Source organism: Anguilla anguilla, chromosome 12, assembly GCF_013347855.1.
Source record: "Anguilla anguilla isolate fAngAng1 chromosome 12, fAngAng1.pri, whole genome shotgun sequence".
Classification (NCBI taxonomy): domain Eukaryota; kingdom Metazoa; phylum Chordata; class Actinopteri; order Anguilliformes; family Anguillidae; genus Anguilla; species Anguilla anguilla.
This window is the reverse complement of record NC_049212.1, coordinates 590,181-606,875: the sequence shown is the minus strand read 5'-3', so window position 1 is coordinate 606,875 and position 16,695 is coordinate 590,181. Positions and strand designations below refer to the sequence as shown.

Genomic DNA, 16,695 nt, shown 5'->3' with positions numbered 1-16,695 from the left:
GGTGTAATTCACTACATGTGTAGTAAGGTTTAAGATGCTCAGAGATGCTGTGTGTAAGGATTAAGATGCTCAGTGATGCTGTGTGTCAGGTTTAAGATGCTCAGAGATGCTGTGTGTAAGGTTTAAGATGCTCAGTGATGCTGTGTGTCAGGTTTAAGATGCTCAGAGATGCTGCTTGAAGGTCCAAGGTGCTCAGAAATGCTGTGTGAAAGTTTTAAGATGCCTTTAATATGTAAGGTTAAAGATGCTCAGAGATGCTGTGTGTAAGGTTTAAGATGCACGCAGATGCTGTGTGTAAAGATTAAGATGCTCAGAGACGGCGTGTGAGGTGTAAGATGCTCAGAGATGCTGTGTGTAAAGTTTAAGATGCTCAGAGATGCTGTGTGTAAGATGTAAGATGCTCAGAGATGCTGTGTGTAAAGTTTAAGATGCTCAGAGATGCTGTGTGTAAGGTGTAAGATGCTCAGAGATGCTGTGTGTAAGATGTAAGATGCTCAGATATACGGTGTGTAAGGTGTAAGATGCTCAGAGATGCTGTGTGTAAAGTTTAAGATGCTCAGAGATGCTGTGTGTAAGGTTTAAGATGCTCAGAGATGCTGTGTGTAAGGTGTAAGATGCTCAGTGATGCTGTGTGTCAGGTTTAAGATGCTCAGAGATGCTGCTTGAAGGTCCAAGGTGCTCAGAAATGCTGTGTGAAAGGTTTAAGATGCCTTTAATATGTAAGGTTAAAGATGCTCACAGATGCTGTGTGTAAGGTTTAAGATGCACGGAGATGCTGTGTGTAAGATGTAAGATGCTCAGAGATGCTGTGTGTAAGATGTAAGATGCTCAGATATACTGTGTGTAAGGTGTAAGATGCTCAGAGATGCTGTGTGTAAGGTGTAAGATGCTCAGAGATGCTGTGTGTAAGGTTGAATATGCTCACTCGGTGCTGCCACATCTGCAGGAGCAGTGCCGTAGTGCTGGACTCCAGCGCCCGGGCTGTCCTCCCGTTGGTCCTCCCGCTGGTCCTCCTGCCGGTCCTCCTGCCAGTCCTCCAGCCGGTCCTCCCGCTGGTCCTCCAGCCGGTCCTCCTGTCGGTCCTCCTGCTGGTCCTCCCGCTGGTCCTCCTGCCGGTCCTCCTGCCGGTCCTCCTGCCAGTCCTCCCGCTGGTCCTCCTGCCGGTCCTTCTGCCAATCCTCCAGTCGGTCCTCCCGCTGGTCCTCCTGCCGGTCCTTCTGCCAGTCCTCCAGCCGGTCCTCCCGCTGGTTCTCCTGCCAGTCCTCCAGCCGGTCCTCCCGCTGGTTCTCCCGCTGGTTCTCCCGCTGGTTCTCCTGCTGGTCCTCCATGCCGCCCATCAGCGCCCTGCGGATAATGTCCTCCAGGCCCAGGTTGCTGGCGTGCTCGCTGATGGAGTGATTTCTAGCATTGATGTTGCCTGTGTCAACAAACAGAAAACTCAAGTCGCGCTGATGTGCCGTGGTTTCTGTTCTGGACACGAGGACGAATTGTAGGCGCAAAACATCAAGCCGATTGTTCCCCTCAAAAATTGTAAAAAAAAAACAACAAAAAAACAACATATATAACTGTGATACTTCTGTGGAGTGTATGCTAGTGGTAAAAAATGTATTCCTAAATAGCTTACTTGAACTGGTTACCACAGGAAAGTTGAAGATTTCAGTGCCAGGCTGCGCACTTGCTGTGGAAAAACAAAATCCTTTTGTCAAACTGTTAACATGAATAATGACCATTATGGCTCTGAAACGGTTTTTCTTTTCATTATCAAAATGCAAAAGAAAGTACTAACATTAAATGATGGTTGTCTAAACTAAACTATGAACTGGTGTCTTCAAAGGGAACATATTTTAAATAACTAAAATCAGGCTTTTAAAAAGACAGTATTTTGAAGCTATGAATCAACTGCAACACTGAGCCATGGTTGTAAAACAAATGCATCTGGCAGATATTTGCCATAGAAACAGAAATAAACTGCACTGTGTGGCACCAGCGCTGTGGACACAGAATCAGGAGAAAAGCTACATACTTACCAACATCAGTATCACCTCCGCCTGAGGAGTTCATCTTGCGAAATATTTCCTGTTTCTTGGACTTCACCATCAGGGAAGTGTTCTCCAACTTGGTGAAGAAGGAGGGCTGGTAACTCACACTTCCAGGAGAGCGAGAATCCAGCCTGGAATCACAGATGCACATTATTAAACACACTAAAATAGCTAGCCATGTCGAGATGTTAGTGATACTAAATTACGACAATGAACAAAAAAAAAACAAAAAAAAAACTACAAAAATGGCCAAAAGTTGTTGCGTTGTGAACTGCACAGCCAATGTATTGAAAAACCCTACTTTATGTTTTGCACATTTGCTATGTCTGACTGAAGATCCCCAAAGAAGAGCCCTATGGCTACAGGCTGTTAGGAGAGAGGAGGAGGAAGGGAAGCTGTGGGAGGAAGAGCCCTATGGCTACAGGCTGTTAGGAGAGAGGAGGAGGATGAAAAGCTGTGGGAGGAAGAGCCCTATGGCTACAGGCTGTTAGGAGAGAGGAGGAGGAAGGGAAGCTGTGGGAGGAAGAGCCCTATGGCTATAGGCTGTTAGGAGAGAGGAGGAGGAAGAAAAGCTGTGGGAGGAAGAGCCCCATGGCTATAGGCTGTTAGGAGAGAGGAGGAGGAAGGGAAGCTTTGGGAGGAAGAGCCCTATGGCTACAGGCTGTTAGGAGAGAGGAGGAGGAAGGGAAGCTGTGGGAGGAAGAGCCCTATGGCTATAGGCTGTTAGGAGAGAGGAGGAGGAAGAAAAGCTGTGGGAGGAAGAGCCCCATGGCTATAGGCTGTTAGGAGAGAGGAGGAGGAAGGGAAGCTTTGGGAGGAAGAGCCCTATGGCTACAGGCTGTTAGGAGAGAGGGGGAGGATGGGAAGCTGTGGGAGGAAGAGCTCTATGGCTATAGGCTGTTAGGAGAGAGGGGGAGGAAGGGAAGCTGTGGGATCCTGATCACCACACACTTCTGTCTGTGGAAAGTGCTTTCAAGCAGGACAATGGTCTTCATACACAATATCATACTTCATACAGTTCAAGAAATTAGTTTGGGCTCTCAGTACCACTCTGACATGTCGGAGGCAAGGGAAGTTACTGATGTTCATTTCACTAGCAAGTGAGATGAGGGAGAGACCAATCAAATCAAATTTTCCTTTGCCTGCCCAACGCCGGGTAGTGATGTAATATAATTGGCAGCATTGGCGATTTTAGACTCTTTTTAGGGGTGCTGAAGCACACCTAAATTTAATCTCAGCACCCCTAAAATAATAATAATAATAATAATAATAATAATAATAAAAATAATAATAATAATAATAATAAAAATAATAATAATAATAATAATAATAATTATTATTATTATTATTATTATTATTTTCTGAAATCATTTTTAGCCCTCTCTAACGTTAGGTTTTGCGAACTTGTCTGAGGGCTTAGATGCTTGTAAATTGAAAATCAGCACCGTTACATTTCTTACCCACCCCACCCCTAGTTTCAAACTGAGCTCACGAGATATAGCTAGGTAGTGAATTTAGGATTTCATGGCGCCGAAAAACACAAGTAAGTTGAAACATTAGCAAATAAAATTGCTGAATGTTCTGACAGAGAACGTTGGGTCAAATCAATATTACTGTGTAGTTGATTCGATGTGTTTGGCGATGTATCAACGTAATTCTAGCGAGCTCACAAGCTAGCTAGCTAACGGCTAACGATCATCTCTGAGCTAGCTTGCTTGTAGCTCATTTCAGATTTTAAACATGGCAGTGCGTGAATGTCATTAGTTTTGTGTGGGTACTGTTAAAGTTAGTTAACGTTGTTTGTGTGGCTCATAGAGTTAGAGCAAAGCCGATCCCTTGTACACCAGATCCCTTGGCCCTGTAATATCTGCCCATGGCTTGTCCTATCACTCCTATGCCGACGACACGCAACTCTTTCTCTCCTTCTCCCCATCGGACACACAGGTCCCTGCCCGCATCTCCGCGTGCCTGAGGGACATACAGAGCTGGATGGACAATCACCACCTGAAGCTCAACCCGGGAAAGACTGAGCTAATCTTTATTCCTGCTCTATCCTCTCCCCTCCTCGACTTTTCCATTTCCTTAGGGGACACCGTAGTGACATCATCACCCTGCGCCAAGAATCTCGGGAGTGATGATGGACAACAGGCTGTCCCTCTCCAACAACATTGCAGCAGTAACCCGGGCATGCAGATTTTTCCTATACAACATCCGCAGAATCCGCCCCTTTCTCACCACCTACTCAACCCAGCTCCTGGTCCAAGCAATGGTTCTATCCCGCCTGGACTACTGCAACTCTCTTCTGGCTGGACTACCGGCATCTGCCACCAGACCCCTGCAGCTCATTCAGAATGCTGCGGCTCGTCTGGTCTTCAACCTCCCCAGACACTCCCACGTAACTCCCCTGCTCACTACCCTCCACTGGCTGCCTGTTATAGCTCGCATCAAATTTAAAACATTGGTCCTAGCATACCAGGCAGTCAAGGGATCAGCCCCAGCATACCTCCACAAGATATTCAAACCCTACATGCCAGCCAGATCCCTCCGTTCTGCTACCTCAGGACGCCTAGCACCTCCCCCTCTTCGCACCTGCACTTCCATTACACGTCTCCTGTCTGTTCTGGCCCCACGATGGTGGAATGACCTCCCTGTGGAGGTCAGAACAGCTGAGACTGTGACCCATTTCAAACGACGACTGAAGACCCACCTCTTCAGGCTGCACCTCTCCCCATCCCTCCCTTCCCCCCTGTAAATGAATAAACTTAGGGTTGTAACTAGGCAGCTGTTTCATAGGTGACTTAGGCGCATCAACTGTCTTAACGACTACTTGTATTTTTATTTATTTTTATTTTTCCATAGATTGCGTTGTTGCCGTTCTCGTTGTTAGTGTTAATCAGTTTAACCATCAGGGTCCAAGTTGAACTATGCGGTTGTTCCCTGTACTTGGACCGGTACTTCTCTCTAGGGGTTTCGTCATACTTGTTCCTGGTTATGGTTATACACTTTGTTGTACGTCGCTCTGGATAAGAGCGTCTGCCAAATGCCTGTAATGTAATGTAATGTAATGTAATTATTTCAGACTTAGAAAGTCTCTGGCTATAGTTCCATGGTGTGAATAGTGTCAAAGAACGTTAGCTGACATTGTTTGCTAGCTAGCTCAGAGATTAGCTCTCTGAGCTAGTCTGCTTGCATTGCACACTTGCCAGCTAACGAGCTAACTGATGCACTTTATTATTTTAGTTAAAGTAGTCTTTTATTTACTTTGGAAAGTTATAGACATTATGATTAAGTCCTTGCCTCAGGTTTCATTAACTGACTGTGGGTCCTCTCTAAAACAGGTGTATTATATTGAAATCTGTGATTGTTCATTCTGAACCATTACTAAAATAGACCACCCAACTAATTAGGTTGCTTCACTACCCTAATTGAACTGAGGTTTGCCAAAGTGAAAGGGGCTGAATACTTTTGCAAACATCATTTTTATTCCATTTTTCATTTCCTTAAAAAATATTTTGTGGTGTAAAACTCATTTTACTTACTAGTAATTCATTAAAAGTATTGTTGTAAATTACAATATCATATATAGAAAAATATTAATGTATTAATTGTTATCCAATGAAATGAGTGATTTAGCAGGGAGTTAAACACTGTTGCAAGGCACTGTCTGCATGTCACATTCTCATTAGGGGCTGAGCCCCCCTAAAGGTCTGAGCCTAGAATCGCCCCCGATTGGCAGTCAGTTTTACCACATTTTCATCTTCCGTTGCTTTTTAAAATGTATTAAACTTTAAAAACTCTGTGTTTTTAAAGTGCACTCCTGTTTAGTTTTCCCCCAAAAGTGGCATGAAAGTACCCAGATCACCGTGGTCTATATGCTGTCCACTCGCATACCATTGGTAATTGTGAAAAATAGCATTGGATGGCAGACTACGATGAATAATGTGGTTAAGACACCCTAAACAAAAATCCACTTGCACTTGTTGCTGCTATAAGCCAAGAATGTGTTTAATTGATCTAAAACAGCTGTAGTGCCGGAGAACTTTAAGCCCTGAGCTAACTGTCCTCAAACCCAAAAGTTTAAGATTGACAAAAAAAATCCCCTTTTCTCATCAAATTTCTATTGGAAGATTTGTATTTGCACAGCCCAGGCTGGAAGCTCCCCTGTTAGGCCGACAGGGCCCACAATCTGATATGGTAAGTAATGGCACCTCTGTTAGACCCACAGGGCCCAGTCTGACATGGTAAGTAATGGCACCTCTGTTAGGCCCACAGGGCCCAGTCTGATATGGTAAGTAATGGCACCTCTGTTAGGCCCACAGGGCCCAGTCTGACATGGTAAGTAATGGCACCTCTGTTAGGCCCACAGGGCCCAGTCTGACATGGTAAGTAATGGCACCTCTGTTAGGCCCACAGGGCCGAGTCTGATATGGTAACAGCACCTCTGTTAGACCCACAGGGCCCAGTCTGACATGGTAATGGCACCTCTGTTAGGCCCACAGGGCCCAGTCTGACATGGTAAGTAACGGCACCTCTGTTAGACCCACAGGGCCCAGTCTGACATGGTAATGGCATCTCTGTTAGGCCCACAGGGCCCAGTCTGACATGGTAAGTAATGGCACCTCTGTTAGGCCCACAGGGCCCAGTCTGATATGGTAAGTAACGGCACCTCTGTTAGACCCACAGGGCCCACAATCTGACATGGTAATGGCACCTCTGTTAGACCCACAGGGCCCAGTCTGACATGGTAATGGCACCTCTGTTAGACCCACACGGCCCAGTCTGACATGGTAAGTAATGACACCTCTGTTAGGCCCACAGGGCCCAGTCTGATATGGTAAGTAATGGCACCTCTGTTAGGCCCACAGGGCCCAGTCTGATATGGTAAGTAATGGTACCTCTGTTAGACCCACAGGGCCCAGTCTGACATGGTAAGTAATGACACCTCTGTTAGGCCCACAGGGCCCAGTCTGATATGGTAAGTAATGGCACCTCTGTTAGGCCCACAGGGCCCAGTCTGATATGGTAAGTAATGGCACCTCTGTTAGACCCACAGGGCCCAGTCTGATATGGTAAGTAATGGCACCTCTGTTAGACCCACAGGGCCCAGTTTGATATGGTAACAGCACCTCTGTTAGGCCCACAGGGCCCAGTCTGATATGGTAAGTAATGGCACCTCTGTTAGGCCGACAGGGCCCAGTCTGACATGGTAAGTAACAGGATCTCTGTTAGATCCACAGGGCCCAGTCTGACATGGTAAGTAATGGCACCTCTGTTAGGCCCACAGGGCCCAGTCTGATATGGTAAGTAACGGCACCTCTGTTAGACCCACAGGGCCCAGTATGACATGTTAATGGCACCTCTGTTAGACCCACAGGGCCCAGTCTGACATGGTAATGGCACCTCTGTTAGACCCACACGGCCCAGTCTGACATGGTAAGTAATGACACCTCTGTTAGGCCCACAGGGCCCAGTCTGATATGGTAAGTAATGGCACCTCTGTTAGGCCCACAGGGCCCAGTCTGATATGGTAAGTAATGGTACCTCTGTTAGACCCACAGGGCCCAGTCTGACATGGTAAGTAATGACACCTCTGTTAGGCCCACAGGGCCCAGTCTGATATGGTAAGTAATGGCACCTCTGTTAGGCCCACAGGGCCCAGTCTGATATGGTAAGTAATGGCACCTCTGTTAGACCCACAGGGCCCAGTCTGATATGGTAAGTAATGGCACCTCTGTTAGACCCACAGGGCCCAGTTTGATATGGTAACAGCACCTCTGTTAGGCCCACAGGGCCCAGTCTGATATGGTAAGTAATGGCACCTCTGTTAGGCCGACAGGGCCCAGTCTGACATGGTAAGTAACAGGATCTCTGTTAGATCCACAGGGCCCAGTCTGACATGGTAAGTAATGGCACCTCTGTTAGGCCCACAGGGCCCAGTCTGATATGGTAAGTAACGGCACCTCTGTTAGACCCACAGGGCCCAGTATGACATGTTAATGGCACCTCTGTTAGACCCACAGGGCCCAGTATGACATGGTAATGGCACCTCTGTTCTGAAGGGTCCTCCTCTTGTGTCTGGCACTGTGGCGGGGCTGAATCTTCTTTGTCCAGGGTGGGGTAACTCTGCAGGGGGGAGACGGGCTCGTAGGCATCCAGCCCCACTCCACTCTGATCTGGAGACTTCCCAGCCCTGCGGAACACACAGAGGTGAGTGGGCTGCCCAGACCAGGACTTCAGCCTCAGGGTCTCTGTCAGATTGGAATGGCAGGTATGGCATCCTCGAAGTTACGGCTTGGCGGGGTGGCACACACACACACCTACTGTATGCAGCACCAAGAGTTTGCCACTTTTCAGGGTTTCCTACAGAATAACCACAATGACCACAGACTCTCAGCCCTTAAAAACATTCATTTCTGTACCTTGTGACCCCATTTCAACAGACATAATTTACAAACAGCTTCACACGTCCACACAACACATGTCCAAACGTGGGTGATTTCATTTTTTTTTGAGACAAGACTTCTGCTTACGCTGAACTATAAAACGCTATTCAAAAAGTAAAACTAGACATATTATACATCGTTAGAAAGCTTATTCTGTCACCTAGTGGACAGATTAATTGTTGATCAAGCCAGATTGTACTACAACGTCGTAAACAATGTGTGGTTTGACGTACAGCTATTTTGGAAGTTACCCAGGCGTCACAAATGAGCGTATATTTCACAAATGGATTGTCCAAGGCAATATATGACCACTCAGTCTCGAAAGGGACATCTCTACACGTAAAACCAACAGTAAGGTTTTATATTTATTCAATATTTAGTCCCAGATATTGACTGTAGAATGACATGGTATCATTTTTAAAAACTTTTTCTCATTTATTTCGTTATTCAGTGAGCAGCGTTTTCACGGCTGTATAGGCATATCTTAGGGCTATTGTCGAGTTTATCTTGTTGCTATGACGGAGTACGATTTTTTAGTGGTGAAAGAATATTTTTATGAATGCCAAGATAGACAATATTGTCCATTATGTCAAGGGTGGGGGGTGTTTTTTAGATGAGACTGCAGGGAGGGGGTGCGTGTTAAATGAACAACCGGAGCGACAATGGTGGGGCTGCGAAACTCCGTTTTCGGCATAGTTGTCATGTATCGTCTACTAATGAAACTGAAACAACGCGTTTCTGTTTTCATCTCACACTTTGGTTGCAGTAGCACCGAATGTTTGAGTTTAGTAATCTAGGCACGCCGGCGTGCCCACCACTAGGGGTTGTGCGCTAAGAGGTTAATTCTCTCTACAGGAATATTAAGGCCTTGCAAATTCCATGACATCACACTTAAATTAGACATCAAGGAGGATCAAACTCCTCCATAACCCACATTCCTCTCCCTGTCAAACCAGTAAACGATAAGTGAGAAATACCAATTATATGTGTACATGCACTAAATCTAAAATTTAGATTCTACATCATTGCTGCCGTCCCCTTGCCACTCACGCTCCCCAGGCACACGGAGTCTGCCTGGTGGGGGAGATGTCACAGCTGGTGGACCCTCGAGTGGGAGTGCACCTTGCCCCCCTCTAGGCTCGGGTTCACAGAGTGAGCCTGGTGGGGGAGATGCTGGTGTACCCTCGAGTGGGAGTGCACCTTGCCCCCCTCCAGGCTCGGGTTCACAGAGTGAGCCTGGTGGGGGAGATGTTGTCGTGGGAAGTTCTATAGTTAGAGACATTCGGCTGGATAACGCGGTGACTCACTGTTTTTCTGAAGCGAGAATATTGGACCTGAATCAGAAGATTCCCTTCATTGTTAAAACCCACCCTACAGCACATACCCTCATTGTGCATGTCGGCTTTAAGGACATTAAACTTAGGGAATACCTAACTATGAGGATGGATTTTGAGACCCATATACACCACTCTTGACAGTACTGGGAAAGGCATCCTTCTCTCTGGTCCCCTGCCGGTTCAAGGCCAGGGTTGTGAGAAATTCAGCAGGCTGTTTTCTCTGGATCGCTGGCTCAAGTCTTTTTGCTCTGCTATAGGTGCTGATTATATGGACAATTCTGACTCTTTTTTACACTCTCCTTTTTTATTTAAAAGAGACAAGGTTCATCCTAATTTGAGTGGCGCTAAGCTACTTTCCAGTATCTTTGTTCATGCCCTGAAATGATATAAGGCTCATTTCATTTTAGTCGCTCTAGTTACAGGCCTAATGGCGTTATTCATAGCAACCTAAGGGACATAACTCTGGATGCAAATGTTGTTCCTATTTGTGAAGACAACTCTGTCTTCGGTATAGTTGTCCTTAATTGTCTACTAATAAAGCTAGAAAACAGAGTTCGTGTTTTCAACTCATAATTTGGTTGCAGGAGCACAGAATGTCTGAATTGAGCAATCTCGCCAGCGTGCCAAGCACTAGGGGCACTGCGCAATGGGGTTAACAAAGGCACCCAACGTTGGCAAGCAATCTACAGTTTATATGTTAAAAAATCACATTTTACAGTAGCCTACAGTCATGCATGCATTTACAAGTCAGATCCATGTGGGAGATTGTGACTGGCTCTTACTGTTACTGCTTGGGTTTGTGGGAGATTGTGACCGGCTCTTACTGTTACTGCTTGGGTTTGTGGGAGATTGTGACCGGCTCTTACTGTTACTGCTTGAGCTTGTGGGAGATTGTGGCTGGCTCTTGCTGTTACTGCTTGAGCTTGTGGGAGATTGTGATTGGCTCTTGCTGTTACTGCTTGGGCTTGTCAACAAGAGGCCAGCTTTCGGTTCTCAACCCCAGCACCGGATATAATGTCGCTCCCTGCTGATATCTATGATTTTCGCTCAAAAATCAAGTTTCCATATTGGGGGTCCATTCATTTTTGACAGTAAAAATAAAACACTTCCACTCATATATTGATGTTAACTCTGTGCATTATATTAGGAAGACAAATCACTTATTTTTCCGAGGTAACATATTTTTTCCCTACCACACAGACAAAGATATTAATTTTTAATGCATTATTTATTTTACCCAATGTCTGCGCTATCCTTGTGTACACGTGATGTAGGCACGTGACCAAGGACACAACTATAGCATGTCTGTTGAACAAAAAAATTGAACTTCCTGGTTCTGATGTGCTACCCATAGGTTTCTATCGTCTCTACATATTAAAAACTTGTCAAGCTTGTCAATCTGCCTGCCCTTGTGCTTTTGCTGGCAGCCTGAGGGCTCGTTATCATGGAATCTGCATTCATTGGCCCTTTACACAAAGCTGGACGATGACTGGCTACAGGTAGTAGAAGCGATTTCATCCACGTTCTAGCCCTTATCCTGAGTAACCTGGATGTTCTCGTATTGGAACTGAATTTCCACAAATTTAATTTTAATAAACTGATTTCTTAAAAATGGAATTTGAGGAACTGAAAAATGGAACCTGAATTTTAAATGTGAATTAAAAACTTAAATTGTATGTGAATAAATTCGAATGTGTCAAATTCACAGTTAAAAAATTCTAATATATTAATGCAGCAGTTAAATAATTCAAATCCATTAATCTTATTTTCTCCCATAAACTCATAGGCTCATTTTTATATCAATACTTTTAATGGCAGGCCTGGATTTTGCAAGTTTTAATTAATGAATTATAGACAGTGCTTTATATGCTTGAGTAACTTGGCATTTTGAAAACGCGTTTTTGTTCAGATTAGCACATATGTTGCTAGCAGCTATTTGTCCGCAAGCAAACAAGAAGCTACAGCTCTGCTGTGTATCAGTGCTTCTCAGCTTCTCAGAGCCATTCACAGCTGGACCTGTTTCTCAGGGAGAATTTTCCAGACACAATAAAAATAAAACTAAGTCCCGGGCAAAATTTCCCCTGACATTAATAGGCAATTAAGTTGAGCTCTATAATAAAACAGGATGCTAAAAATTAAAGAAAAGACCAGCATGTTACGACACTGATAATACACCGAGGACAAATGCAATCCAGGCCATTTTAATATCAGTGATGCCACTCTCTGGCAAAACTACCCATGATCACTGACTCTTTATGAGTTACAATTTTAAGAAGAGTGCTCATGAAAACTATAAACTTCTGGATGATCTATAAATGGTGAATAAGTGCAGCTTGTTGTGATGGCCCATCACACAGAGGTGGTCAGGCCCAAGCAGTGAATGAGGGTCGGTCTGCGGTACCTGGTTCTGGGCCGCTCGGAGGTGTTCTCAGGTGACACTCTGCTAGAAGGCCTCTGATGGTTTCCAAACTGGGTTTTAGCCTCTGTGCTATAGCGGCTGGGCAGCCTGCCTTGGCTGGGGGCGGAGCTTGTCGAAGAAGGGGCGGAGCTCTGGAATGTGGCGGTGGTGGGAGCAGGGGAGCCATTGGAGGAAGGCTGAGAGTTGTGCTCCTTGTTTCGGACGAAGTCTTGTACGATGATATGCTGCAGACAGGTGACAGTAGACTGCGCAGTGAACAACCTCTTCAGCCACACTGAGCTGTGTCTGTCCTTACTGAGCTGCGCAGACCTCACTGTGTCTGTCCTTACTGCGCAGACTTCACTGTGTCTGTCCTTACTGCGCAGACTTCACTGTGTCTGCCCTTACTGTACTGCGCAGACTTCACTGTGTCTGTCCTTACTGTGCAGACTTCACTGTGTCTGTCCTTAATGAACTGCGTAGACTTCACTGTGTCTGTCCTTACTGAGCTGCGTAGACTTCACTGTGTCTGTCCTTACTGAGCTGCGTAGACTTCACTGTGTCTGTCCTTACTGTGCAGACTTCACTGTGTCTGTCCTTAATGAACTGCGCAGACTTCACTGTGTCTGTCCTTACTGAGCTGCGTAGACTTCACTGTGTCTGTCCTTACTGCGCAGACTTCACTGTGTCTGTCCTTACTGAGCTGCGCAGACTTCACTGTGCCTGTCCTTACTGAGCTGCGCAGACTTCACTGTGTCTGTCCTTACTGGGCAGACTTCACTGTGTCTGTCCTTACTGAGCTGTGCAGACTTCACTGTGTCTGTCCTTACTGTGCAGACTTCACTGTGTCTGTCCTTACTGAGCTGCGCAGACCTCACTGTGTCTGTCCTTACTGAACTGCGCAGACCTCACTGTGTCTGTCCTTACTGAGCTGAAGACGTCACTGTGTCTGTCCTTACTGAACTGCGTAGACTTCACTGTGTCTGTCCTTAGTGAACTGCGCAGGCTTCACTGTGTCTGTCCTTAGTGAACTGCGCAGACTTCACTGTGTCTGTCCTTATTGAGCTACGCAAACTTCACTGTGTCTGTCCTTACTGAACTGCGCAGGCTTCACTGTGTCTGTCCTTACTGAGTTGCGCAGACTTCACTGTGTCTGTCCTTACTGCGCAGGCTTCACTGTGTCTGTCCTTACTGAACTGCGCAGACTTCACTGTGTCTGTCCTTACTGCGCAGGCTTCACTGTGTCTGTCCTTACTGAGCTGCGCAGACTTCACTGTGTCTGTCCTTATTGAGCTGCGCAAACTTCACTGTGTCTGTCCTTATTGAGCTGCGCAAACTTCACTGTGTCTGTCCTTACTGAGCTGCACAGATTTCACTGTGTCTGTCCTTACTGAGCTGCGCAGACTTCACTGTGCCTGTCCTTACTGAGCTGCGCAGACTTCACTGTGCCTGTCCTTACTGAGCTGCGCAGACTTCACTGTGCCTGTCCTTACTGAGCTGCGCAGACTTCACTGTGCCTGTCCTTACTGAGCTGCGCAGACTTCACTGTGTCTGTCCTTACTGAGCTGCGCAGACTTCACTGTGTCTGTCCTTACTGAGCTGCGCAGACTTCACTGTGCCTGTCCTTACTGAGCTGCAGACTTCACAGTGCCTGTCCTTACTGAGCTGCGCAGACTTCACTGTGCCTGTCCTTACTGAGCTGCAGACTTCACTGTGCCTGTCCTTACTGAGCTGCGCAGACTTCACTGTGCCTGTCCTTACTGAGCTGCGCAGACTTCACTGTGCCTGTCCTTACTGAGCTGCAGACTTCACTGTGCCTGTCCTTACTGAGATGTGGTCCGCCAGGGTCATGACGCGGTGGGTCTTGGGGGCTGGAGAGCGTCCCTCAGGCTGGGGGGAGGGGGGCTTCAGGGGAGGGAAGGAGTCCAGCGGCTGGCCGTAGTGGTAAGAGCGTGATGAGCCTGGATGGGCCGGGACAGAACATTATAACAGTCACATCAACCATTTACCATAAGCTCAATAGCAGCATGCAGACAAGTGCATCTATCGATCACCGACACGCATCAATCAATCACTGACACGCATCTATCAATCACAGACACATATCTATCAATCACCAACATGCATCTATCAATCATCGACATGCATCTATCAATCACTGCCATGCATCGATCAATCACTGACATGCATTTATCAATCACCGTCACGCATCTTTCAATCACCGACACGGATCTATCAATCACCAACACGCATCTATCAATCACAGACATGCAGCTATCCATCACTGACACGCATCTATCAATCACTGACACGCATCTATCAATCACTGACATGCATCTATCAATCACAGACATGCATCTATCAATCACTGACACACACTGACACGCATCTATCAATCACCGACACGCATCTATCAATCACCGACACGCATCTATCAATCACTGACACGCATCTATCAATCACTGACACGTATCTATCAATCACCGAAACGCATCTATCAATCACTGACATGCATCTATCAATCACCAAAATGCAACTATCAATCACCAAAACGCATCTATCAATCACTGACATGCATCTATCAATCACCGAAACGCATCTATCAATCACAGACATGCATCTATCAATCACTGACACGCATCTATCAACATTGTGACAATTGTTTGTGCTGTTTAAATAAATTTTGATTTGATTTTATCACTTAGCCTATACTTGATGCGCATAAGAAAGTTATTACAACAACGCTAATGGAAAGCAAGTTAAATTGACATATGATGCTAGACTAATTTGCTTGCTACAGGTGGATCAGAGTAAATCAAGAGGCTAAGCTAGCTAGTGCTGTCCATCTGCAGCCATTGATAGAACTAACATGTTGCATGTAACTAACGGTTAGCATGCAGCCCATATCGTCTAATATCCTTATACTGGACACACAGGGTATCAGTCTTGTATGAATGTATACAAGATAGCTAAAACGTGAATTTCCCAGAAAGTTCTCTTTAGGAAGAATCCTCCAACTCCAATCGCCTCTGGCTCAAACCTGAGCGGCTGTATTTGTGGTAGTCTAGGTTCAGCGATTATGTCTTCTACACACTCATCAGACAGACTTATCTGAGTCACTGATAATGACCTTTGATTCAGAATAAAATATTTCAATACTGTCCATTTCTGCCATCTTTTCAACCTAAAGGTATAATAGCAGAGCTGTTGTCTTCCACATATCACATCCCGCATCACATAAGTAATTTTCTGGCGCTGCTGCTACTTTGGGTGTTTCCGTCAGGAACGATTCATTTGTCAGATTTCATACTAACATACTAAGTCATACTAACAAAAATGAATTGGTCTAAAATTAATGGGTCTAATATCGTTGGGGATGCAGTTTTGTGTCACAGCACATCTGGCAACAATCCGTAGTTAACAATAAAATTTCTATGCAATGTGGAAAAGTTTCATTAATGTTAATGTTAGCTAGCGATAGCTATTGTCAGCTTCCCCCCCACTGGTTAACGCCATTAGTAAGCACTTTTGGAGCCAGGGACCTCTTGTCTCATCCAGGGATCTGTAATCTCATCCAGGGATCTCTTATCTAATTCAGGGAACTCTTATCTCATCCAGAGATCTCTTATCTAATCTAGGGATCTATTATCTCATTCAGGGATCTCTTATCCGGTCCAGGGATCTCTAATCTAATTCAGGTATTTCTTATCTCATCCAGAGATCTCTTATATAATCTAGGGATCTATTATCTCATCCAGGGATCTCTTATCTAATCCAGGGATCTCTTATTTCATCCATGGATATATTTTCTCATTCAGGGATCTATTATCTCATACAGGGATCTCTAATCTAACCCAGGGATCTCTTATCTAATACAGGAATCTCTTATTTCATCCAGGGATCTCTTATCTAATCTAGGGATCTATTATCTCATCCAGGGATCTCCTATCTAATCCAGGGATCTCTTATCTAATACAGGAATCTCTTATTTCATCCAGGGATATCTTATCTCATTCAGGGATCTCGTATCTTGTCCAGGGATCTCTTATCTAATCTAGGGATCTTTTATCTCACCCAGGGGTCTCTCATCTAAACCAGGAATATTTTATCTCATCCAGGGATCTCTCATCTAAACCAGGAATATCTTATCTCATTCAGAGATCTCTTATCCGGTCCAGGGATCTCTTATCTAATTCAGGGATCTCTTAGCTAATCCAGGGATCTCTTATCTAATCCAGAGATCTCTTATTTCATCCAACAATCTCTTATCCTGTCCAGCGATCTCTTAAATCATCCAGGGATGATCTGATTTTCATTCATATTTAGTCATTAGGCAGTTTTTTATTTATTTTTTAATATTCAAAATGACTGACTGACAAACACTGATAAAATCCCAGATTTTCTTTTTGAACAAGCGCAAATCCACAATAGCTGCGACATGCACGCATGCATCCATGCAAACGCTCTCACACAAACAC

At 45.4% G+C, this 16,695-nt stretch overlaps 1 protein-coding gene across 7 annotated transcripts in view; it reads right to left on the bottom strand.

The window, feature by feature from the left end:
* The window catches only part of LOC118210117 (nuclear receptor corepressor 1-like), a 113,884-nt gene that overhangs the window by 2,390 nt on the left and 94,799 nt on the right, over positions 1–16,695 (bottom strand). For 5 of the 7 annotated variants that reach the window (XM_035385995.1, XM_035386001.1, XM_035385997.1 and 2 more), the window contains 6 exons: positions 14,045–14,178; positions 12,221–12,462; positions 8,086–8,229; positions 2,028–2,170; positions 1,625–1,678; positions 926–1,417 (listed from right to left, as the gene is read on the bottom strand). In XM_035385995.1, the coding sequence (XP_035241886.1) occupies positions 926–1,417; positions 1,625–1,678; positions 2,028–2,170; positions 8,086–8,229; positions 12,221–12,462; positions 14,045–14,178 (1,209 nt within the window). The remainder of the gene's footprint in view (positions 1–925; positions 1,418–1,624; positions 1,679–2,027; positions 2,171–8,085; positions 8,230–12,220; positions 12,463–14,044; positions 14,179–16,695) is intronic. The other 2 variants (XM_035385998.1, XM_035386002.1) reach the window with 2 other exon arrangements.